The sequence below is a fragment of the Chamaea fasciata genome, unplaced genomic scaffold (assembly GCF_029207755.1).
Source record: "Chamaea fasciata isolate MVZ Bird 193981 ecotype frontalis unplaced genomic scaffold, bChaFas1.0.hap1 SCAF_18, whole genome shotgun sequence".
Classification (NCBI taxonomy): domain Eukaryota; kingdom Metazoa; phylum Chordata; class Aves; order Passeriformes; family Sylviidae; genus Chamaea; species Chamaea fasciata.
Window position 1 is genome coordinate 7,618,334 of NW_027094103.1, and position 26,940 is coordinate 7,645,273.

A 26,940-nucleotide genomic window follows, 5' to 3' on the forward strand; every position below is an offset into this window, starting at 1 on the left:
ATTACTTTGGAGAACATTTATCATTCCCAACTGTGGGGATTTTTGGGTTGTGGGGATTTTTTTTTTCCCCTTCCCAAACTTCCTTATTAAGATTTCGCAAAATTAAAATGAAACTTGACAATAAGCCACATAGTGCCTGAGTACACTCCCAAATTAGTCAGTTGGTAATTGCACCAGATACACAGAAACAAAGTGCTGCTCTTCTCCCCAATTCCAGGGGGGTTCAGAACATCTCTGAGACAGAGCAAAACACCAGGGGCAAGAAAGGCACCGTGCTGTTCGTGGCTGGACCAAAAGAGCCCTTTGGGCACTCACTAAAGCCCTCAAACCTGTTGGGCCACTCCAGAGCCAGCAGAGGAAGGGCAGCTCATGAGGAAGGCGAGGGACTCACCTGTGCTGCACCCCATAACCTGGCCCACAAGAAATGTGGGATCCAACGTGCTCTGCTCGCACACACCAAACAAGAAAAATCAGTGTTTGTCGCTCAGCTGAGCCTCAGCACTGTGAAGTGAGCCAAGGCCTTCAAACACTCAAATAAGAAAAGAAAGAGCTGTGAAAATGCAAGCAAAGAAACGCCAACGAAAACCCTACGACAGCAAATGAAAAACCAAACAAAACCCACAAATAAATGCAATTAAAGCAGGGAGCAACTACAATGCTAGCAAAGGGGAGGGGTCATGAGGAGAGGGACTTGTCACAGTCTTCATCTTTTTCATATGTTCAGGAACAATAATTAAAGGCAGAACACAATGAGATCCAATTTGTCACACAACACCTGCAATCAGCTGAGCGAGAAAAAAACTACATAAATAAAACTCCAATCCAAGAAACGCACTATTTTACTCATACATTACAAAGTATACTTCATGATTGTTTAATTAAAGTCATTTTTAGCTTTGCATGGCTGCAATCACCAAACATTGTCTCCCTGTCAGCATTTGAGGGGCTAACACACTGTTGCCAACAATTAGCACAAATCTGGCTGACATTGTTTTCTCTAAAAATAAACCATGCATGTTAAGTAGCTTGAGAACAAACATGAAAACAAGATTTTAGGATAACATTTTTCTTCTCAGTGGAAACACAGTAGTGCAGGAAGCCCAAGTAATCACTCTAGGATCTAGTCAAGCTACCACCACACCTTTGCTGCTGGCGAGGCATCACCAGGATATTTATTGGGGGTTCTGGACACCTGTGATTAACAATCCTTTCTAAACAGAGGGAAAACATTAAGACTAGTGTCTTGGCCAAAATCCCAATTTCCTTTTTTTAGCAGAAATGGTCTGAGTATGGGCATCATGGCAACATAACAGCATGCAAGAAAACAGCCTTTAAGGTTGTTGTCTTTTGGAAAACTGACTTGTCTCTTAACTGGAGCCATCAAGAAGAACGACACTGCAACAACACCGCAATCATGTAAGTCACTGGGCTCAGGAAGGCTGCAGTTGTCTGAATTAGGAGCATCTGAGAAGCAAGCATGCAAACACTTCCAAGGGCAGCTTTGTTTGCCACCCATCTTCAATTTCGGGACCCAGCAGTTCACCCAGGGCACTCTCCACCCCTGATGTGGTTGCCCAACAAAGATGGTTAAACGTGACTCAGAGAACAGAGGTAACTCTAATTCTCCTGAAAAAATACGGTATTTAACTACAGACTGAAACTGCCCAAAAGGGAAGAAAACAGTTTCTTATTGTTGTTTACAGCCAGGACTGTTTAAACTCCGGCGTTGACAACAGAAATCATGAACCTACTCCGAGGACTAGAAGAAGACAAATGCTCCAGTTCTGAAGCCAACACATCTCCTTTCCTGTGCTCACATGACACATGGGTTAGAAGTAAAGGTGGCTTTGGGTGGCAGAGCAATAGGCAGGGGTCTCATCCACACTCTGACCATTCCTTCTCACACTAAATTACACTATGCCATCACAAAATTAATGCTGGGAACCCTTAACCAGACCGAAGAAGTTAACATATTCTACTCAGTGGATAGCAAGTCTATAACTGCTTATTTTATACCCTGTTCTCATCTCTGAAGGCTTTTATTCTCCAGAGCAAATTAATCAGGCAGCTTGCATTATATGTTCTTTCTCCAGGCCTGGCTCCTCTCAGCATCTCTATTGATCTTCACTCAGCAAGCCATTAGCAGAAGGTTTTGAAAATTTGCTGGTTTTACAGTTCCCAGAGAAAGCCAAGTCCAATTTAGGGGGATTGCCAGGTTCAGATTTGAGAGCTCAGCCCTTCAGGGGAAAGATCACCATTTCTCAAAACACGCAACAACACTCAAATCCTGTTCTGCTGTTCACTCACACGTGCCTGTGCTTCTGCTGCTCCGTGCTGCTGTCTGCTAAAGGAAGGCTTTTTCAGATGGCCAAGGAGAACAGAATTCAGACAGAACAGACAAGTACCACATACCTACGGTCAGCAAATGAGCCAGGGGAAAAACAGTCTATGAGATTGATGCAGAAGAAACAACAGGAGAAAAACACGGAGAGAGGGGTAGGAAGGTGACAACTTTTAATACATAACTGCAAGCTTTTGGACAAATTATTTTTCCCTTGGACTCCAAAAGGTCATCTCTTCAATATCCCTCCCTTGGGTTCCCATTTCCTCTCTAGTCCAATAAAGTCATAGTGGTAAAGAAAATTGGTGCAACTGCAATGTATTTTTACCACATTTTTTGTCATGTGTGTGAGATGACCTTTGTTCCCTCTCCTTTTGTAAGCTGTTTTCTCTAGACATGCATGAAAGCAACCCAAACTAAACCTGGCCACCCACCCTTCCTACTAAATATCATCCGAGACCCTGCGTAAGTGCTGACCACAGCAGAAGCCAGGCAGGCAGGGGGAAGTGCTGGCTGTCCCCAGGGCTCCCTGCACCACGTGCGTGTGCACACTGCAATTCCGTTGTGCCAAGTCTCCAGCTGACTTTCACACTGTGCAGACATTATCCCCTGGCAAACAATGGCGCTTGTTCTCCCATCCGTTCCCGCTGTACACCGTGTGTCCCCATGAATCCAGAGAGCATAAATGCCAGCCTGGGATAATGTTCCCTCCTCACAGCCTTCGCCCAAAGCCAGGCTCACTGCTTGACCCACATAATGCAAGCTGAGCCTGGCTGGGCATCCCCACACTCCTACAGGGAGGAAAGTGGTGGAATGAGAAAAAACAAAGTTTCTGCGACAAAAGAAACCCTCATTTTTAGACCTGAACTGGCGCAAAATCCAGGGATGTAAAGATTTAAATCAACAAGAAAATGTGTATCTAATTATTTACCCTTAGAGACATCCAGAATATCACACCAAAAACAACCTGGGTGTGTAATACCAGTGCCAACTGCTCCTCTCTTTCCCCCATACAGCACTGTATTGTATCCCAGCCGTGACTGCTGTTCTGAAGAATGCGTGATTTTAAAAACTTGAGGTTTAATTCCCTTACAGCTGCTGCAAGAGCAACAGGAGGGGCAGAGCTGCGTAACCAAGCTGGCCAAACCCAGCAGCACAGCCGTGCCCACAGCTCACCTGACCTCTCATGGGAAAACTTCTTTGTGGCCACAAGAAACCAGGGCACAAGGCCTGACTCGCTCCCAGCACTGAGCGACACACTGAAAACAGATCTGCTCATCTACAGCCCAGCCTGAGGGACAGCTGCCACAGGGCCACCAGGGGACCACTCCTCTCTCCTCATCCTGCTGGACCGCACAGAGCTCCAGATGAACAATCGCCTGGCACCGTGCTGCTGCTGGGAAGGCTGGCCAGGAGCTTCCTTGGAGCTCCAGCACTCCAGGACCAGCTCCACTTCCACTTTGAGACTGCAGTCGGAATGTTTTATTCAGCAGGAACCAGGGGTGAGTCAGTCCTCCTGCAAGGCGCTGACCTCAGGGTGAAGGAGGCGAGGGGTGTGGGGGGTCAAGCATGGCTCGCTCTCCATTATGTCAGTATTCACTCTAATCTGACTCCCTGCCCTTGTCTTCAGACACAGTGGGCCCATGGGTGCCCCAGCACACCCAGGTGTCTCTGAAGCCTCACCAACCTCAGCAGCACGGCCCTGGGGAAGGTGGCCCTGGAGAAGCAGCAGCAGATGGAGGAAGCACAGCGCTGCCATTTCCTGCAGTTTGTTGGGGCACAGTTACCGACCCACCAGCCCCAGTCTCAGGAGACAGTGCTGCAGCTCCTGCGCTCGAGCCAGGAAATCCCAGCCACAGCCAAACTGTGTTTTTTCCAGCCCTCCTGAGAGCAAAGGGCTCGGGCTGTGATGCAAGCCCGGATCGGTCTGGCCATGCCGCAGGGGTGATGACCGGCCCTGCCTGGTCAGCTCCGGCCAGAGGCCAAGTGGCGTCACAACCACTTCATGTGGTTTGGAAACATCTCCACCCTGCACCTACTGTCCCACTGAAAGGAGGGGAAAAGAGAAATAAATAAAGAAGGCATAAAGAAATAAAAAGGCAAAGCGCACCCTGTGTTCCCACTGCATGCATTTCCCCCCGCAGTCACCGGTTGGGAAGGAAAGGCAGAATAAATCCCCTCCACAGGGGTATCCAAACTCTCTTGACATGGGATATAAATCTGTACCCAAGAGGAAATCAAGCTCTCTCCGCTACAGACCCAATATAGATTGTGTAATGAGGTGCTTCCTTGCCCACACCGCCACAAACACAAGCCGCCTGCATGCAGAAAAATAAGTATATATAGTTTTCTTTAGAAATCCACCACCCATTTCACCTCCCCCTCACTTCAAGCAGTGAAAACAGCTTCTGTCCAACTGTCACGTGAGATTTAAGCAGAAATGACAAGAAAGACAGCTTTGTGCAACTCTCCCTGCAACATTCCCATCTACTATGTACACGGAGAGATGGAGAACTCAACAAAATGCAGAGGAAAAAACAAAATGACCAAGTAACAATATACTCCACATAATACAACCCCGCCACTGACCCACAGACCAGCCACCTGCTTCTCCGTATCTCGGTATTCTGCTGCTTTTTTGCTGGAATTTATTGAAAAGATACCAACAAAATAATAGGAATACAGTCCCCAAGGAAAGTTTTCCCCCTGCTGCAAAATTCCCGCTTTAGGCAGTCATCTAGAGCTCTGGCAGGGTTTAGAGGCAGTGCCCTAGCCCAGACTCACCCTGATTTCATGCAAACAGGTTAATACCATGCTATGGATGTAATTTTCTTGTAAAGGGATGCAGACCAGCCCTGGCAGCAATCATTACAGCAGTTCCATGCATAACTCTCCTGGTTATCCCAGCTACAACCCTGTTAATGTGGCCCTCTGCTCTTTTTAAAGTAGCCTTTCACACACCTGCCTAAACTATGATTTGCTCATTATGCAAGATCTAAGGCTTGTACTAGACAACCTCTCTTAGGGGTATTTAACCCAGACCACAGGTTAAACAGTGCACCAGTGTGAATTTTGGGGAAGCAAATGGCTCACAGTCTTTATTATACGCATTACACAATTTGGGTGGGTTTGGGGTTGGTTATGTTTGTTTGTTTGCTTTTTTAATTTTAGTTTAGATTTTGATCCACCATTGGAAAGCTCTCCAGGACATCTGCCCCAGTGGCCCACTATTATTAAAAAGTCCCCTAATCAGGTATGAAAAGCCTTTGAGATTCTCTGGCTCAAAACCACAAGGGAATGATCAGTGGCAGAGATGATGAGCTGTGTTTGTGGAAGGGGCTGGGAATGAAGAACAACCCACAGACATACATCCAGAAATATCTAAATGTACAGTCGTGAGGAGAAATGATCTTTCAGTTTTTCATCTTTCCCCTTGTCAAACATTAAGTATCAGTTTTGAATTTTGTTGCCAAAAAGCTTTAAGACAGTGGATCCATCAGCGAGAAGCAAAGAGACATCTCCAGTTATTAGTTATAAAATCATATCCCCAAGGTTACCAAGCCAATTTCCCTCTCCAAAATTCTTCATCGTCCACACAAACCTCACCCCCCTCCCCAGAATTCCCACAATATCCAGAAGAGCTGGGGGGTGGGGGCAAACCAAGCAGGGCTGCAATTGCACTTGGCAGAGCTCTGGAAGAGGAGACAGAAATCCCAAGGACAGAGGCAGGGGAAGGAAGGGCTCTGCTCTGGGCAGCTCTGCAGGGCACTCTCAACGTGCTGCAGCAATCCCAGCACAACTCCAGGGCCAACAGCCCATGAGCCTTTTGCAGAACCAGGCAGGGGCAGGCAATGGTGGCTGGGAGAAGGATGATCATCCAGAGCAACCTACTGCCTTGCCAGGCTGCTGTCTGCACTTTCCAGCTGATTAAGCCAAAGGATTGGGGGGAATTTCACCAACTAAATCCTTAGAATATAGAAAAGGGAGGGGGAGGAGGGCACGGCAACGGCTGAAGGACGTTCAGCAGCGAAAGATGCTTTTCACTGTTAGAGTAACAAAAATTCACAGCCACTAAACAAGTGGAGAGAGGACCTTTTAGCAGGAACAGCTGAGAGACTGATTTGAGAATGAGAAAAAGACCATTTTTACAAAGTGAAAAGCTCTATGCCACGCAGCTATTTGTAGCTGGTAGAATACACTGGATTTCTTGCCTTTATCACCACAAACAAGAGGCTGTTTGTACTGTAAAGCTGCAAGTACCAGTGTCTGTTCCTTTATACTTCATCTCCCAATTTTATCATAAGCAAACACGCAGCTTACACTTGCCTATAAATTTTAACCTCAAACTCTTCAGAACAAAACACCATGTACTTTAATCTTAATGTACTCCCTATCAAAAAGATCCTGCTTGCAGGGTTTACAACTACTAAGCAGTAAAGTACCAGGAGATAAGTTATCCTTGTTTTACAGAAGAAACAGAGGGACAGAGATTAAATAACTTATCTAGACAGGGGGAAAAGTGACGTGCCCCAATTTTCAACTCTGATTTTTCCAGCTTTGCCCCAAGCTGTGCTAAAAGTACTTTGGAAGGGCTCTTGAGCAGCTACTGCAGAGAAAATTATTTGCAAAAATTAAATTTCACACCCAGTTTTAATACAACTTACACCCTGATAATTCAATATCTGTGAATAATTCAATTCACAAGCAGGATGTGAAAAAAACTCACAAGTTTAAACAGCGCAGAGAGTTTAAAATTAGGTGCTTGTGCACCTGCAATTATTTTAATAGAAGGCTTTATGCAAGACCAGGACACCTCACAGGTGCTGCTCTACTCAAAAAAGAAGAAAAACACAGTGCCATGAGTGGTCAATCCAAAAGAGCAGGCAAAAGAACAAGCAGGAGTTTACACCCAACCTAAAACAGGTCCAACGATTTTAAGCACATAGAGGAGAGAAAACACATTTGCTCACACATGGACGTGCACCCCCAGACACTTTACACTGACCACATACTAGCTGGGACATGATGGAAACCAGGGAACTCCTTCAGGTACCAGTGGAGCTGGGTAACACCAGGCAGATGGATACAGCTGCCTCCCTGGAACCTGCCTTCAGTTTAAAATGAAGCTGTCACAAGAAAATAAATATATAATTTCCTCAAAATACTTCTTACCATACAAGCTTCAATCCCTAAATACTGAATGATTGACAAGGCATTGTTCCACAGACCCTTGAAAAGGTTATGTTTATAAAAACCTCTACCTCTCACCAAAAGAGGAAACACTCAAGCAGTTTAAATTCAGTGTAGCAAGAAACTTGCATACAGATTAGCCCATTTATTTGCTATGATGTTGCAAGATACTGTTTTATTAGCTTAATTTGTCTTTAGCAGCACTGGAGACCAAGGTAACTACAGCTGCATTGCTGGAGCCTATATAAAAAACCCCAGCTTTTGAAAAAGCATCTTCTTATTCTTGTACTTGCAACTCAGTTTTGTTTGTTTTTAAAAAAGGCTGACTTATTTGAAGGAAATGAAGCTTTAAAAAGCTGGGTGGGTGTTGGCAAATACTTTATACCATTTCTCCACTTCAAAGACTGCTCATATCAGAGATTCTATGAAGTCCACAGCACGCTAAATTGACACAAATCCCTGACAGAAACAGAGCTTATGTGTAACCTACTAGCAAAATTCAGCTACCTGAATAATTAATATTCTTCAAATTAAGACCTCACTTAGCTCTGTAGGTGTACAATATTAAATATACTACCATTTGTTAATTTTCAGCTTCAAATCAAAATCAGAGAGCAGCCATGGCAATTTGGTACCAGGGAGGACAGAATTTTGACACTCCCCTCAGCGAGGCACCATTTCACCCCTGGTCACTCCAAGCTGCTTCAGTTCATTTTCCCTTCTTTCCTTCGGCTTTTTAAAAATTTTTCTCCTTTCACATCTCTTCTGAAATACACTGCAGCTCCAGTGAGTTCCCAGCCCTCAAACAACGTGTTCTCAAGAGGTGCAGCCAAGAATGCCAATACAAATGAAATCTGTGCTGCAGCTTCTATGGAGCTGGGACCACTTCACATCGTCTTGTCTGATGTTAAAACTCAAAAAACACCAAGCTACAAGAGTGAGCCATCTTGTTTCTTTCAAGTCTGAAGAAGCTTTGAGAGTGAAAAAACAAAGCAGCTAACAAGTAATGAGTTACACAGAACCCCTCATCCATGCATTTTGCTTCCAAGGGAGCAAGACGAAATCGCAACATCAGATCCACATGAAATTCTGCACCTAATCTGCAAACCAGTTACCATGACTGCACATGCAAATTGGTCAGATAAAAGCCAGTCAGAGGAATAATTGGCTATTTGGAGGTACAAAATGACTAATTTATCACAGCCACCACATAAGTGGGGTTTTTTTCCTCCGCTTCATAATTGCGCCACTTAATTCTCCAAGTCCAACCTGGTATTTCAGATGCAATATGGTACAGTAAGTGCTGAAACAGGAGACCCCAGGCTCCATCCACATCTCCACCACTACTCTGACACAGGTCCAGACTTTCAGCTGTGCCCCTCAATTCCTTGCGGGAAGTCAAGGTACAACTTCTAAAGGTGACTGTGAAAAATCACCCATGTCCAGCAGCCTTGAACACTTAAGCAGGAATGGTGTAACCTCTGAAGAAGCCTGAGAAGCCACCAGTGCTCAAAACCCCAGCATGGGCTGCACCTTTGTGGTGTCACCAACACCACTTGTGAGCCTGAACCTCCTGAACAGGGAATCCTACAACAACCAACCTTCAGCATCATTTTCCTTATGCTGTTCACACGGTGCTTTCTATAACTCGTTAATTTGCACAACTCTCATTTTCCTGCCGAGCAAATATTTAGCATAAATGTCAAACTCCATCAGCACCCAGTCTTCTAGTAACTACAACCAACTACAGCTTCATTCCAGGTGCTCACAACTAAGGCAGGAGCAGAGCAATATCATCTCTCCTCACCCAGGTGGTGATTGGGCATCAGTGACAAATTACGTCCTTTACTGGCAAACACAAAGACCAGAGAGCTTCAATTTTAATGCCCCTTCTGCCTACTAAGACACCAACTATTCCTGCTGGAAGTATTGGGAATTTTCTTTTAATACCTTCCTCCTGGGGTATGAAATTAATTCAACTAAGGCAGAATTGTAAAGAATACAGGAGGAAAAGCAGAACAGCTCTGTATAAAATTTGACACTGCAATGCTCAGACTTCAAGGATGCCATGGCATCAAGATTTCTAATAAACACTTCATTCAAGCAGGAAAGGCAACCTTAAATATTCTCTCCTTTAGGCACAGAGCAAACAGATCAGTTGCTAGTAATTATCTGTTTTCCCCGTACTTCAGACACTACCATCTGTGAATTGGGCCTAATATCTTCACACAGTAATTGTGAAATCTTACATGGGAGTCGATACACCACTCATTCCTTCTGAGGTTTCTAACAAAAACATCATCCTCTGCATATTTTCAGCCCAGTAAATCAGCATATCAGCCTCCTTCCTGCATAAAATTGTACCTCTCATACCAAACTAATCGCTGTAGGTAGGATGCAAAACTATAAGAGAATATTTGTGCAAGCAAAACTGTAATGGAAATCTGGGCAAAATGACAGTTCTCTGTTCAAAAGTATTTAATTATGAGATTACCAAGGCAAGTTGGTTGGGTTTTATGGTTAAATATCAAGTCCACCTTCTTCTCAGTGGAACTGGGAGTCCATGGTGTAACCAAGTGTTCTTTCTCCTGCAGCTGGGGCCAAGAAAGCCCCTGGCCCCAGACAGGTTTCTCCCCTGCTCTCCTGGCAGGTGCCTCCCCATCCCCTCACTCCTGGCATTCTCTGATGACTCCACGTGCTCTGCTGGGGATGGGATTTGGTGTACACAAGCTCAGAAGGAAAAACCCCTCTGCCCAGATGTGCTAATCCCCTGTGGCAACCCACTTCACCACACATGACCTCCGATGGCAGGGCCTGACAAGGTCAATGACTGCTGTGCCACAGAGGTTACTTCTGCTCACTGAAGTCTCCCATGTGCACACAAGAGGGACCCTCCCCCTCTTCTAGCGCAATTAAATGCTTTTTATTTAGAAATTTGCACAATTTACGTGCAATTTTCTCCCCACACAACCAAGCTCCATTAAAGCCATTTTCACACAGCAGAGCCAGCGTTTAGCTGGGCTCAAACACTGATCTTATCCTCCTGACACTTTCTTCAATCCCTCTGTGGGATTACAGCTGGCAAAATGACACTGATTAGAAGAGCTCCTTCTTCCCCCACTCTTTGGATTTAATATCCAATACAGGCTTCTCCTTAATACAACACATGCATGGGACACAGTACAGAAAGAAAGACAGGAGGAGAAAAAAAGAACAGACGGCCAAAAAGGAGGAAATGTGTGAACAGAGCTACAAATGCCATTTACAGACTGAACTGCTTTTAACTTTCTGCCATCAAAAGGGTTAGATACCTCATCCACTCTGAGCAACCAGCCAAGCACAAAAAAGCTTGTCTCTTCTTTCTCCCTGTCACATTGAAACTAATCGCTGAAAATAAGGTAGAAACTCTGCTCTCAGAGCAATTAACTTGCAAGTGAGGCTTTATCTTTCCCAGTAATCCCTCCTACCCTCAGACACTTCCCACTATCCCAGAGACGACCAACTTCAGAAGCTTAACCAAGACCGGAGTCACTCCAGCACAACTATCATTTTACACTACCCATTTCAGCGGACTTGGAAGACGACCTAAAACGCAGAAAGAACACGCAGCAGTAATCCTGCTCCACAGGCTCAGGCCACATTTGCAGGGTTTCTTTAATCAATACGCATCTGCTCTGCATCCCCTCCTTCCCTGTGTCCCGCCTGCCCCGCGCCAGAAGGGCATTTGCGTGGCTGTGCAGCGAGCCAGATCAGGGAACCAGGGAATTAGTCTTCCTGGCAGCATGAATGCTAGTGCTGGCACAAGGGAGGCAATCGGGACAAGCAGCCAGGGCAGGAAAGGACCATCCCCTTCAGCAAAAACACATACTTATGTCAGATTAAAGTGGCCACAGCCCCAGCTCCCTGCTCACTCTCCCCCTGTTTCTGGAAGCGTGGGAATCACCCAGCAGCGTGGAAGATCAAGCTGTTTAGCTTTGCAAAAGGGCGTCCATCTAAACACAGAGCTATTTTCACAGCTTGTTTCTTCTCTCACCAGCTTCTCCTCCCTTTAAAAGCCAAAAAAACAGTTGAATAAAGGGATTTGGATGCCATCAGTCACCATGTTCCTGAGAGCAAAGGCCAGGGTGCTGGGCTGCAAGGGACTGAGCGCAGCAGCCTGGGCTCCTAAATGGAAGGGTGCTAACATTTTCCTCTGGCAAGGTAAACAAATCCGGCAGTACAAAGATTGAATGACTCCATGGAACAAAAGGGAAAATAAGGTCAAACCAGGGAAAAAAAAAAAAAAAAAGAAAAGGAACAAGAAGCAAGCGAGATGAGAGAGATATGACAGATACAAACACACAGAGCAAAAGCCCCAAGAGGCTGCTCATTAGCTCTGAAGCCGAGCACATGGAAAAAGAGAAGAATTTACTTCTTCCTCAACTGGAATGTTTGCATAATTGTCACTTTCAATTCTACATAATTCCCTTTTCTACACATTTGTTTCGTGTCTAGGCCACCATGCATGAAATAAATCCCTGTCTCAGAGCACGGCCTGTCTGTGCGACTCAGGGTGCTAAGGAGATTGGGTTTCCTGTTTATTCCTGTATTACATTCCAAGAAGGTGTGAACAATGCTGTGTCAGACTTAAAATATCAACCAAACAGATATCCACCTTGGCCAGGACAACTTTGCCCAGGCAAATTTTTCTAAAACCATAAAGCTAAGTGAGTGTGGTATAACTGAAGCATTAATAAAATATCATTTTCCCTCTTCCCTCCCTGGGACAAACAAAGTGTGACCAAAAAAGCAGTGCCCAAAAAATATTTCAGGCTGAAGTTTTAGGGTTGTTTCTTCCCCCATCCCCAATTAAAATTACATGCACTCACTTCTGGGGTAGGTTCAATTTTCTTCACATTTAGTGCTGATACCCAGGTGCCCTATTAAAAAAAGCTAAATTATAAGTTCAGATATTGAAATATCAACACTAATTAGGTCTTTTAAACACACATTTTTAGATGCTGTTTAGGAAATCTACATTAAAAAGAGCAGGGGCAAAGGATGAACTTTCAAAATTAAAAGGAGCAGCGCTGGGTAATTAGGCAGCCAGATTCTCATTCTTTTTTTAACAATAGAGACAAACACCATTTCAGTGGCCATAGTCTGAAGAGGACACAATATTATTTCTTTTCTGAGGCTGAAGGAAGCAGAAAACAAAGTTCAAATGCTGCTAAACAGAGGTGATATTTAAAGTTCATTCAACTTTAAAGCTTGGCAATGTATCATTAGAAGAACAAGACAGTCTAAAAACATTTCTGCACATCACAGCGAAGGTTTTACTTTGTAATTCAGCTGCAACCCAAATTCTGACCTTCTTGAAAAGTACCTGCAAAAAGACATTCCAAAGCTGCTAGTTTGGCAGCTGCCTGGGAAGGCAGAGCCAACGGGATGTCGATGCACCAGGTGGGAAAACCTCCACAGCCTATTTCTGTTCCTTTCACCAGCATGAGGAATACATTGCAAGGTACCAAAATTTACTCTTTTTGAAAAGGCTTGATCCCCACGAAGACACAAAACCCGGTGATTTTTTTCCACCCCCCCATGTTTTCTCACTTCCAGAAGCACACCAGTTAGTGCTCTGCTGGGAGCTGTCACTCTCCCCAGAGAACACGGATTCCCATGGTGGGAAGGGACCTCCACACTCTCCCCAATTTCTGCTCCCTCACATCAAAACACCAGTCTTACATCACGATTACTCTCCTCCTAACTCAAAATAAGTGCAGGAATGCTCCAGTAAAATTGGTAAAAGCAGCTACACTTTGCATTTTCCCCCCATGTCTGTATTCTTATTGGCATGCTTCACATGTCTGGCTTTATGCTTTAGGCACAGATTCATTATTCCTCCCGTATTCAGCAGAGACTCAGGGAATAATCACATTTTGCTTATGTTCAGAACATTGTAAAGGTAACACTGGGAAAAAACACCAGTGACTTCATCTGCTAAACATATACAAACAGGGAATGGGAATTTTGACACACATGTGCACAAAAGGAGGAAGATGGAAAAGAACAAGGAGGATTAATTTATTGCTTGAGACAAAAATCTATATTCTCTCTCTTCAGTAGCTGCTCCTTTTTGCCCAGGTAAGTGCACTGAACACTGAAAATTCACCTGCAGGTAACTTGTAGATAACCAGAAATACACAGAAAACAAACCAAGGAGCACCCCGTGGGAAAACAAGCTTTACATGCCTGCAGGGAACACCAGAAGCTGCCCCTTTACCAGCCCTGATGCAGACACATGCTCCGCATTACGGCATCTCACCACGCTGCTCAAGACCACCCCAGGCGCTGACCCCATCCCATGCCACAGGAGGACAGCACACCAAACTAATTTCATTTTGTATGGCCAGCACATGGTGCTTAACACAGATAAACACTCACAGTTTATAGTCTGTCCTTTTTCAGGTCAAATTAGCATCTTTTGCAGGTTGTATCAACATTACAAGTACCATCAAACATGCCCCTGTTTGGGCCACACAGCTCCATGCCAAAACTCCGCTGAAAACGTGCCACCAGGCGTGGTGTATGATTGCAGACAACATATCAGCAAACAGCTATTTAGTAGCAGTCACAGCTAGCTGACCTTCAGGCAGAAACTCAGTAACCTGATGATGATGACATTCCTGGCCCTGGATCGTCTGCAGCATTTATTTTGGCAGTGGTAAAGAAAAGCCACTGATGTATTTTGAGCAGGAAGCGCTGATCAGGAAAGCAGAGCCCTCGCTCCAGCCCAGGCTTGGAGAGCCTCCCTTGGAAACCCACACACGCCTGCTCCACCTGAGCAACACAGCACCTTGCAATAGTCCTGGGGAATTATATTAATAATCTGACAGTCCAGCAGCATGGCTGGCCTCAGAGCTTCGGCACAAGAGCTACAGTGCTCAGAGACCAGCAACTTTATAATTATATAACCCTGAGCATCTCCTGGGCAGAGGAGAACCAGGCAACGCACTCAGAGACTCCACACCCCATCCATGTGTTTCTCAGAACACAACACAGCTGAAAGGTAAAAAAATCAAAGATGCTCTCTCTGGAAACAGCTTGTGTAAACCGTGGCGGGTTTTTGCCCCCTTCTCAAAAAAGGACCAATTTCAAGAGTAATTCTAGGGAACCCACCAAGAAAACTGCATATAGCTGTTTGTCTGAAGTATCACCTGAGAGTTCACATTAGTTTACACAGGCCCCCTTACAGAAGTTCCATAACCTCTGGTTTGGAAAGAGTCTGTCCTATGCCTGCCAAAATACAGGGTCATTTTCTAACCAGGGCAAATGAGCTTGATGTTAACATGGGGCTCCTCTATCCAACAGCTGCTAAAAAGAGCATCTTTCCTTGAAAAAAACCTAAAAGTTGTACAGGTGAATGAGTCTTGAATTAGTAATGAGCATGGAAACCTTTTCTGATGGAGTCCTGTAAGCACTTTTGCCTGGATGCAGCTAAAATTTCAATTTCCAAGTCACACACCCTGTGTGACGTAGCGTCATCCAGTGACATGGAAGAAAAGTCACGTATGAGTATGCAAGAGCTGTGTGAAATCAAGTCTCAGACCCCGTGAAGCCCAGAGGCTCCCACCAGTGTTCCATTACCCCTCTTCCCAACACCAACAGCATTGGAAACACCAGAGCCTGTATCCACTCCCTGCACAAGGTACACCGACCCTGCAGCTGCAGCCACCTCCAGAGCCACAGACAGGAGCTGGGACAGAGCTCAGCTCCATGCTGCCAGCCAGAACCCACAGGGACAGGCTGGGAACAGACCCCCACCTGCTCCCCTCACTGCCAAATCCACCCCAGGGGCAGCCCAGGGAGTGGGAACAGGGCTCCGAGAGAGTTATCAGTTTGTCTGATGTAATCAACAACATTGCCATGTGCACGCTGACACGAACGTACAGATCTCGGCGGAGTTTGATGGATGAGCTGATGGCAGGCAAGTTATAAAATCCATCTGGTTGGAAAACCATTGTCATTTTCAGCTAAAAATCTCAGCAGCAAACTCGTATCACAACTTTGTACTATTCAGTGCCAAACTAGAACACCAGAGTAAGTGGTGGTGTTCTTTCCTGGGGAGATCTTGCAAAACATTCAATAACTCAACACTCTTAGCAGTATGACAGGGGGTTTTTTTTATGCACCAAGTGCTTAATTAAGCCTGAGAAAAAAAATGGAAGGTGGTTTTTGCCTATCTCGCAACAAAACCTCTCCTGAGATATGTCTGTTCTGCATCAGGAGGGTTTCCTAGTAAACGCATGAACGAGTGCTGCTATGAGAAGCGAGACTGTAAATCCAGAGCGTCAGGAAGGACTGATGAAGCTCAGGGGAACTTAAGGAGCCCAGAGTCAAGGCCTGTATTTTAGCTCTGAGAGGAGAGCTAGAGCTCAGGAAAATCTCAGGCTGCCTTTGCACCATCAGCAGCGCCCAGAGCAGGGCACGACACAAGAAAGGCTCCCACGCACCTGGTCGTGGGGCAGAGGAGAAACATTTCCCTAGGGGTTTGCACAAGGAGGTTTTGACATCAGAGGCTCCCCCAGCACCTCCCGCACAAGCACAGGACCACGTCAGGCTGGAGACAGTTCCGTCACGTCACAGGGGTGACAGGAGTTTCCCTGAGTGGCACATCCAGCTCCCACCAGGTACCCCAGGCACGGCACCGCCAGGGTGACACAGGCAGTGAGGAAAGGACTTGCCCAGAGCTCGGAGAGAGGAAACTTGTGGCGGAGTCAGAAAGAAAACCCCGTTATCTCAACTTCCGGACCCCTCTGCTTAACCGCCAGACCACAAAACACTTTTATTGTAGGATAACATTTCAACAAATAGCTGTTTTCTCTTAGCACAAAACCCACTTTGCAGTTTTACTTTTAAAAATCCATTTTTACTCTAACTCTGTAGGACTCCAAGCCAGCCCTGTGACTCGGCATAAACAATTTCTCCCTCCTTTGCATGCCCCAGTTTTATTAAGTAATCCCCATAAAAGCAATTACTGAGCTTTGGACTGAAAAATAACTAGGGAAAAAAAAAAAAGAGAGAGACAGCAAATTCTGCATATCTTCATTTGCATACGGATTCCCTCCCTCCCCCTTTCTAAGGTTTTTGCCATGAGGTCTTTTATGTCTCTTTCAATAATCATATAATTATATGATTCCTAAAGTACACGCTGGCAACACTTCAGGGGATTTTAGTCATTACAGGTGACAAGACTTTTCTCTCATGTCTAATGCTCGCTAGGATTTCCTTCCACTTCGTTCACAGATAAGATGAAGAACCAAGTGACACCCAAAACACTCTCACAGACAGATTTTGGGGGAATTTTCCTTCCCCATTACAGATGCAAAGAAATGGGCAGAATTGAACTGGAATGAACTTCAACTGGAATGAAGCACTTTTTCAATTAAGCAGCCCATCATTTTTCCCAGGCACCACATCCAACTATTTTAATGGCTTTCACATTTTTTCTTTAATTTTACAATCTGAAAGAAATGCCAAGGTTCCATCAAGGACTGAGAATGCCATAATTCCATTTCTTCCAATGGCTGCAAGTTATTAACAAGATGTCAAAACATCATAATTATTTTATATCAAGTTTGACTGATTCCATAAACATCTCTTAGCTGCACACTATCCAGAGTCTCACTCCCCCTGAGTGCAGGTATGTGCTCAGGCTAAATGGAGTTAAGAGGCTGCACATCCTCTTCCACAGAGAGACATTTAAGAGCCACCAAAACATCAGCAGCAATAATGCATTTTATTACCTGATGCACTTGATGTCATTGTAAGCTTAGAGACATTGCTTTCCTTGACAATCTTAGGGGATTTTCGCTCCTCTCTACAAACAAGGGCTCCCAGGGATGAAGCTACAGCTTCACTAAGCAACAGGAGGGGTTAAAGGAATGAGCTTGGTGTCCTTCAGCAGCCAGCAGCTCTGAATTACCATTTGTTTCCCAACTTGGCCTGCACACTTCCTCCTAACTTGAGCATCTCGTCACTAAGTACAGGTTAGGTCAGGGACACCCTAGCATCAGAGTGAATCAATCTATATTTAAAATTGTGGGGGGGAAAAGCAAAACACCAAATAAGTACCACCTTATTTTTATGAAGCTAGAAAGAACATCTGTTGAAGGGCAAGGTAGCACATTGATATCAAACCACAAACACTATAAGCTTCACATGCAGGCTACAGGCACAACTGCACCATGCATATGTATTTTCTGAATTCCTCTCTATGACAACCTGTGCAGAGGAGAGAGCAAGGCAGGCTGTGGGCAGAGGAGAGGAGCCCAAGCGCAGCTCCTTGCCCTGCCGACCGTGCACGGCAGCCCTCAAAATAGAACATTTAACTTCAAATTGCCACGTTTGTGTGGCACTATAGATAGCCAGCACAAGATTAGAAAAGCTTTGCTCTGAGCACAAAGGGAGAGACAGGAATGGTGCCATAAGCCCATGTTTTGCAGCCAGTGGCGCAGGGAAATAATTTTGATCCCTTCAATCCCCTTATCCATGCCAACCACTGACCTTGCAGATGCAACTTTTTGTTCAAGTTCAGTCCCTTTTTGGCTGGAAGCAAGGCAGAGCTACAAAGGAAACACTCTCCATTCATCCTGGATCATCCAAGCGCTGTGCACACAGCTGCCCCCGTGCTCCTGTCAGCCAGGTAATTCTGCACTTCACATCCAGTCACTCGGGACAAAATAATTAAGCTGCAAAGGGTTACACTCACCTCTCTGCCTGTCTCTGGGGCTCAACACTGCTGGCCTGGCTGGTGCAGGAGGGAGCCCCAGAGCCGGTGCAGTTCGTACCTGCCCAGCTTTCACAACTCTTGCACCAGAGGAACTGGACTGACAACTACACACAGGTCGGTTCTGCCTGGGCGGCTCGGGAGCGGGTTAACCCTCGCCTCCATGTTAGCTTCTGGATTAAGAACCTAAAGGCTGATTCTCCTTTCAGCATCAGAGCAGTATTCTTAATAGTTCATTAGTTTTGAAAAAGAGACTGTTTCTCAAGGAGATGGACCAGGGCTGGTAACACAGTGCTCCAACTCTTTTCTCCCTGAAGAGCATGGCTGGAACAGTCACAGCCCCCGTTGTGCTGAACATGGCAGAGCCAGGAGATATTTAAACAGAAAGAGCCACTTCACCTACATAAAACTCTTTTATACATTTACCATGATAAACTGGAGGCATTAAAGTGCAGTGAATTGGAAATTGTTCTCACTTAGAGCTGGATGTTCACCTACAACCGATACCAAGATGCAAACCCTACGCACTATATTTCAAGTCTTTATTAAAAAAAGAACAACAAAAACTGCATCAAGCAGTAAACAGCATTTCAGTTCTGCTGATCCTGTCCTCTCTCCAGTACTCGCTGCAGCACCACAAACTACATAATACTCCTACAACCTGCACCACCAGGATAAAGCCCAGCCGCTGGAGAAGCTGAAGCAATAAGCAAATTTTGACAACACTCCACCCAGACAAGGTGCACACAAGTCTGGGATCCGTGTGCATGCAAAGCCTGGCACAGGGGAGCAGCCTGCTGAGGATGTGCCTAAAGAATTTCACACCTGACTCAAAAGCAGGGAAGTGAAAGGCAAAAAAACCAAACCACCCCAAAACCTTTCTATCGATGTATCTCCAGCCACAGTACTGCATCTCTGTACGGAAATGAATTTTTTCACAAGTGCAGATACATGGCCATCAGCCTTCTGCAGAGCAAGCGGGGATCTACCAAAGAAACAAGAAGAAACACCAGGCTGATCTCATCCTACCCAGCTCCCTTCTTCACTGCTATTTTCCCAGAAAGTAACATCGTGACAGTCAGTCTCATTCTGAGAAATAACTGAGATAAAAGACAAAAAGTGCATCTTCTTAGCACACTGAGAGGACAGTGAAGTTTTCAGTTATTACTAGGCGTGAAGTCAAAGGCACTACTGCAAGTAAACATTTATTGCCTGAGTGAAGTGGAACACTAATTGTATTATATCCCTTTTATTACCCCCCCAAAAAAAAATCTTACCTGTGCAATACAGAGTACCTTTTCTTTTAATATTATAGATTTTTATTAATTTTAAAACTGAATATATCTTCTGAATTTCTCTGTGATGGCTGCTCTGCTTGACATTTCAGCAAACTTCATCTAATGTTCTGCCCCAGGTTTCTGAGTGCTCAAGAAAGCCTGAGCAGTTATACTACGGGAAACTACTTTGGAAAAATTGGTAGGATATTGAGAGGTCTTTCAAAACACCCAGACAGACAGAATCAAGTGCAATTTGAGTTAAAAATGAAACCTCAGGTAGGGGATGAGGGTGACCCCTGATCTTGGTTGGGATTACCAAGCAATTTCCTCTCTCCAACACCCCTGCTGCCACTTAACAGTGCACTAAAGGTGCTCTGACCTTGGCTGCAGGGATGGCCCCAGGCAGGGGCTGCACTTGCCTTGCACCCCATCACTCTTAATCCTGGCAGGTTTCACTGATGAGGCAGAGGATTCCCCATCCGGCAGAAGAGCTGGATCTGTCCTCACCACAGCCCACCACTCCACCACAGTTTGCAGGGAACCTTGCTCTCCTCAGCTCCTTGCCCAGCAGAGCAGACACTTCAGGCTTTCCAGAGCTCTCCTCCTCTGCTTTAATCACCTCTGATTCCTCAACAACAACAAAGATACCTTCAGTACCTTCTTCAGACAAGATCAAAAAAAAAAAAAAAAAAAGTAAATCAACAGCTAGGAGAACAAATCAATGGAGACTAGCAAGCCTTCAGAAAAACCAAAAGGCATTTAGAGCCTTTAGAGCATCATCCAGAAAATCATTAGCTTTCCTGGGGTTAAAAGCACATTTTAAGAGGCATAACAGGCCATCAGAAACATTAGCTTGATACACCATCACGTGTAAGTAGAAGTAAAAAAATTTTTTTTAATTTAAAAAAATAAAAAAAAATTAAGTAGAAGGAAAAAAATACTTAAATATCTAGAAACTTGTTTTGAAACACAAGCCAGCTATGGAAAAATCTAAGCTGCAAAGTAGACACAGAGAGAGACGGTGACAAATCAGAAGTTACATCACTAGGTCAGTGGAGCCAGCACAAAACCCTTGGAACAGGAAGCTGCAGTTAAATACATTGGCTTTCTTATCAAAGAGAGATCAGAGCAACATTAACAGGACAGTGCACAGCACACATGTGAAAACAGCCTTATCAAGATGACAGCTGGAGAACTTAGGGATTTTGTCCAGAAGTCTACTAGGAGCAATAGGCTTTCTAAACTCTGCTACACTGAGGCAGCACTGCCAGACCTCTGGGTACCAACAGTGAGAGCGGGTAAAGCATTCATCTCCTTGGGGCACAGCTGGGCCCCAGCTCAGCTTGTAAGGGCAGCATCTCCACTTCAACACCACGTGCACCGAGTCAAGGTCTGCCCCTTTTCAGCTCGGGCATCTGCTTCGCCACAACACATCGCTCCACACGCATCTGAGCATGGATTCTCCACAGGATTCTATGAACAGGTTAAACATTCCTCAAAAAAAACCCGTGCGCACACACACACACGCACACACACGCACCACTCAATAAAGTTATAATTTCCATTCAGAGCTCCAAAGCTTTGCAGGAATCTGTAAAAATGATAAACAACAGCCAGGAAGAAAACACAACCCCTTGTCTTTTCAACTACTTTGGGAGAACAATTGCTCTCAAAGATCGCATTCATTAACATTCTGATGAAGTTCCCTTTTAGCGCTGTTTTTCATACTTGAAAGGAACAGCTATGATCAGAGAGAGCCCTCAACTACCGACTCACTCATTTAGATTCTCTCGCTCTGATTCACCAATCACCTTCAAGAATAATTAGCAGCTTCATCTGAACGTAATGAATATACACACATGCTCACATCCATACCATTCATTTCGGAAGATGGGGAGAAATCCCCCTCTCCTCAGGCCCGTCAGCATTCCTGACCCCTGGCACAGCAACCACCTCCTAGGCAGCACCAGCGCCTGATGGTGTTTCCAGCAGCTGACCGACCCACTGACCACCTGGAGCCAAGAGGTCAGAGCAAACTACGTTTCCAGGTAAAGTCCGAAGTCGCGGTGAGTGGCTGGGCACTAAAAAACCTCAAGCAAAACACCACTACACACACACATCAGCCGTAACCTGCACGAAACCTGAGCTGGATTTCTACGGGAAGATCCAGGGGAAGGAAGAGAAAGGAGAAGTTTTAACTTCTTATACACAGAAAGAAGCTGCTGCTTGTGTGTCTGTGGGGCTTTTTCTTTCTTCTTCTTTTTTACTTAATTTTATATATATATATAATCAACTCAGTCTTTATTTGGAAGATGGTAGGATAGGAGATACATAAGTCAAGTCACAAGTATCGCCGAAACAAGACACATGATTTTCAGATGACAACTGCCAAAGGAAACATTACCACATGAGTTAAAATCCAAAATGTTTAAAATTCACACCAGAGAGCTAAAGGAGACCTCAAAGCCATCCCTCAGTATTAACCCTAACTGCTCATACTCCCAGGTCAACACAAAGGAAGAATACACGCATTTCTTCTAGAAAGCACCCTTTATTTACAGGAACACCAGCGGTGAGATTTTGCTTCAGTGGGGAATTCACAAAATGGTCAGATACAAAGAAAAACAAACCAAAAACCACCTTGCCTCTCCCAAATGATTCTACCATTGAGTTCTACCCAAACACTGAGAAATTTCATATCCAAAGGGGAAACCCAAGGCTCCGTTAGTCTATTAAACATAATCAGAGATCATTTTAACATCAAGAAACAAACCGACCTAGAACACCACAATGAACTACCACATATGCAACAAAAGCTCCTTTTAGGATTAAAAAATTAAATAAAATACTTTCTTAGTTCAGTACTGTCCCTAGGCCATGTACTCACTTCTACACTTTCTTTCCCCCTCATGAGCATGGAAGGTTTCAATTCTTACTTATTTTTTAAAAACACTGCAGCAGATTTTAAATCCTCTTAAAAAACCAATGTACACCAAAATACAGATTTCTTCCAAAGCAGAAGAAAACCACCTGTTGCAGTCAAGTTCACCAGAGAACACAGCTCCACGCCACACAAAATGATCCTCCCATTTCAGTCGTTCACATGGGCATATACTGCTCTAAAGTACTTTTGCCTTAACCATCCCCTTCCCTTGCTGCCGTATCACATCTGCCAGACATCACCCATGGTCCCAGGCAGTGCTGCAGGGAAAAATCCACCCAATGCAGAGTATTTTCTTCTTTCTAGTTTTACAAGGACTTAGGAAATGCACACCATCATTATGTCCAAGAACACAACACACCTGGTTGGTGTGAAACAGGTGAATTCTGCTCACACTTCTCCCTCTGAGGTGTCAACCACCATGCTTGCAGAGGGGCACACAAGCTGTTTTCTAAGGTGCTGGTAAATACAGTATAAATCAGGTAATTTCAGGTGGTGTTCTCCTACATGTTGGTAAATACAGTAGAAATCAGTTAATTTCAGGAAAGCATTCTAGTACATGTTGGTAAATATAGCGGAAATGGGTTAATTTCAGGTGGCACTGAAGCTTTTTGCAAGAATTTTAATATGGATCATCTTGAGGTATTTTTCTTCTTTTCAAAGAAAAAACAGAAGTGCTTCCACAAACAGAAGTACCTTGGGGTGGCTGATAATTAAGGTCACTTTCTAACCTTGTGTGCCTTATTTTCAAGGTTAGGGTGATTCAATAACAAAGCTCACCCCATGTGAAAAGCCCAGAGTTTTCCCCGTCAGCCTGGAGGGACTGCACTATCATTTGAATTCTATTTCCTGATAATGTGCTCATCATGGTAGAAAATTTCTGCAGGAAGATGAATTTTACTTTCTTCCCTGACAGCTCAGTAGAGACTCAGGGGTTTAATTGGACCTATCTGCTGATGCATATTTGACTAAGAGCATGCCCAAGGAAAAAAAAAAAAAAAAAGGTTATACAGACAGGTCTAGGGCTTGGTTTAGAGGCACACGAAAGCAGACTGCTCGCTCATTATCAGTTCTGCATACACAAAGTAGTTGGCTTTCCTGTTAGGACACCACCCCACAAATGACACCGCAAAAAGCCAAAGAACAGCCGTCACCCAGCGAACACAAACCTTCTTCCCTCTCCAGCACCTGCACACCCAGAGCTGCCCAGGGACCACTGGGCTAAATGTCCCTGCTGAGCAGAAGCCCTGGCTCCCCCAGCAAGGGTCCTGCCACCAGGGCAGGTGGCCAAGGCCACCGCTGACACCTCCACGGGCACACAGGGACCGTCCCTGGGACCCTGAGGAGTTGGTCCTACAGGCAAAAAACTCCCAACAAGCAGGGTTCCATCAGAGGCCTGCCTGGCAGGAGGGGTAGCTGGGGAGCGGCAAAGCCCAGGAACAAAATGGGACCTCTCAATCTGAGCCAAAGACACCAAAGATCCCAGGGCTAATCAGAGTATTCATCAGCCCGTGCGGAACTCTTCACTGCTGTAACACAGGTTAACAGATACACAAGTGGCAGGAAATCCAAAGTAGGGAGAGCACACAAAACTTTGCCCACGTTTCCACCATGGTGTATCAAAGAAAGTGGGCAAAAGCACCAGGATTGCTCATGTTTACTGGGAATTCAAGTTATTACACTCAACAAGCAACTTCTGAGGTGCTTCCTCTCCACAACTCGCTTCTCCCCCTCGTACACAAAACCAAAATCAAAAGCCAAAGTCATAGTTTGTCAATGCCCCTCTGAAAATATTAAATTTCCTGCTCTGCTTAACTTAGCTCAGACAAGGCAGGCAGTATTTGCTCAGCAAATATTGTTTGTAATAAGTTAGACAAGCAATATTTTTTGCCAGCCTATTAACACCAGAAAAATATGTACAGTCAACAAGAGATGAAGAATTTGTTCAATTACTTCAAAAATGGGAATTACAACCGAGGGATTATTATCCATTTAAACATCTCTTTTCCACAAAATGTCAAACACTAGCCATTTGCTAACAATCTCCGGAGACAGATAAAGTAACATTTTGGCAATGCAAACACAAACTCCCGAGCTGGAGGAAAGGGGGGAGTGGGAGGAAGGAGGGCAGGAGGGGAGAAGCTCCACCATTCACAACGATGCCGGACCATCCCAACACGCCAGGAATATTTTGCAGCCAATTAAAACCCAAACAAACATTTGACTTGCCCGAAGTGATGGCGAACACCGGCCGGAGCCGGGCAGAGGAGGAGGGAAGGAGCAAGGAGGACGGGGTGGGGGGGGAGGTAGCAAGTTGCCAGCGGAGCCGCGATCACCGGGGCCGGCCCGGCACCCTCCTGACCGCAGCCCCGGGATCCCCCCGGGCTGACACCAGGATTAATGCACGTTAATTGCTATTTGCAAAATTCAGCAGCCTGAAAGCGCCGCGTTTCCTTTCTCAAACCCTTTTTCTTCTTAATTTTTTTTTTTTTTTTTTGCCTTTCCTTTTCACTTCCAACCACCCCACCACCACCACCACCACCACCCCTCCAGCCCCCGCCCCGCGGGAGGGCAGAGCCCCCCGGCCCCCGGCGCTCTTACCTCCAGCGCTTCCAGGGTGTTGAAGCTGGCGATGGCGAAGCCATCGATCAGGTCCTCTTCCTGGGAGCTGGACTCGCGGCGGCGGCGGCGCGGGGGCCGGGCGGCGCGGGCGGCGGGCGGCGGGCCCCGCGGGGCGGTGCAGTTCTGGCCGCCGTTCTCCTTGCCGGGGCTCGGCTCCTTCTCGGAGCCCGAGGACGGGCTCTGGTTCCGCGGGTCGCGGGCCGCCGCCTCCCGCCGCCGCACGCGGTCCCGCTGCGACCTCGACCTCCGGCTCTGCCGGATTTTCCCATCCATCGCCGAAGAAGAAGCAAATTAAAAAATTTTAAAAATAATAATAATTAAAAAAAATTTTTAAAAAAATGAATAGGAGAAGGCCAGGCGCGAGGGGGGGGGGGGGTGGGTGGGAGTGGGGGGGGGCGCGGGGGGAGAGAAAAGTCGCCCCCCTCCAACTCACCGCTTCCCCTCTCCAAACCCCGGAGCCCTTAAAAAATAATAATAATAATTTAAAAAAAATCAACAACAACAACAACAAAAAAAATCCTGCTGTTCAGAGCCTCGGATCCAGGGCGATGATAATCCACAGAGCAAGGCTGGGTGGCGGTGGCGGTGGGGCGAGCGGCACACACACACAAAAAATATTAAATCCACGGAATGACCTTGACAAATTTCCACCCCCCGCCTCCCCCCACCCCCCAAAAAAAGCAACGACGGGAAGAGGAGGGGAGGAAAAAAAAAAAAAAAAAAAAAAAAGAGAAGGGGGGGAAGATTTATCTGGATCAGGACGAGGACACCTCGGATTCACTCGGCGCGGAGGAGAGAGGCAGATCCAGGAGGCTCGACCCAGCTCGGGATAATCCAGGCGCGGCGCCCCCTCCCCGGGGGCAGCGCCGCTCCGGGGCCCCGCTCCGGCCGCCGCGCACCGCCGGGGGGGCCGCCGCCGCCGCCGCGCTCGCCGCCCAACTTTCTTGCCGCGGAACGAGCGAGACAATCCCTGGGCAGCCCCCGCCGCCGCCCGCCGCCGCCGCCGCCGCCCGCCGCCGCCGACCCCTCCTCGCCGGGCGCCGCCGGCGGCTCGCAGCCCCCCGCCGGCGCGGCGCGGCGCCCCCGCCGCCGCCGCCCGCTGCCGGATGGCGCTCGCCCGCCCGCCCCAGCCCGGCCGCCCGCGGCGCGGCGCAGCCCCGGCCCCCAGAAGCCGCTCAGTCGGCGCTGCCCGGATGCCGCCCCATTCTCCCCGAGCTGGGACGCGGCGCTAGCACCGCCCGGCCGGCCGCGCATGAGCAGGGCTGCCAGCTGCGCGTCATTCCCCGGCGCAGGCCCGGCCGTGCCCCCGGCCCCCCCCCCTTCCTCCTCCTCCTTCCCGCCCCGCCGCCGCCTCGCCTCCCCTCCGCGCGGGCCGGGGGCGCCGGCGCCCGCCCCAGCCCCCGGGAAAAGTTTCCTCCGGCCCGGCTCCCGCCCCGCGGCCCCGCGGCCGCCATGCCCCGGGACGCGGAGAGGGCAGCGCCGCGGGCCGGGATAGGGGATGGAGGGGCGAGCCGAGGGGAGGGAGGGGGGCCGGGGACAGGGGACGAGCTGCGGCCAGCCGTGGGACCGGGGCTGAGCTGCGGGATGGGCTGGAGGTCAAGCGATGAGCCCAGGGGCGAGGAGTGAGCTGGGGGTCGGAGGGTGAGCCAGGGACAGGGAACGGGCTGGGGGATGAGTTGAGGATTAAAGGCTGAATCGAGGGTCAGGCTAAGGGATCACTTGGGGGTTCAGGATAACTTGGGGAACACAGGAAGGGCTGAGAGACATGGAAAGAGCGGAGGGATGAGCTGGGGAACAGCCT

General features: G+C 46.8%; 1 protein-coding gene across 19 annotated transcripts in view; it reads right to left on the bottom strand.

Moving 5' to 3' along the window:
* Positions 1-26,127, bottom strand: part of FBRSL1 (fibrosin like 1) — a 503,666-nt gene extending 477,539 nt beyond the window's left edge. For 14 of the 19 annotated variants that reach the window (XM_066199921.1, XM_066199919.1, XM_066199914.1 and 11 more), the window contains exon 1: positions 25,119-26,127. In XM_066199921.1, the coding sequence (XP_066056018.1) occupies positions 25,119-25,412 (294 nt within the window). In that variant the 5' untranslated portion in view covers positions 25,413-26,127. The remainder of the gene's footprint in view (positions 1-25,118) is intronic. The other 5 variants (XM_066199930.1, XM_066199931.1, XM_066199924.1 and 2 more) reach the window with 2 other exon arrangements.
* Between the last annotated feature and the right edge of the window lie 813 nt (positions 26,128-26,940).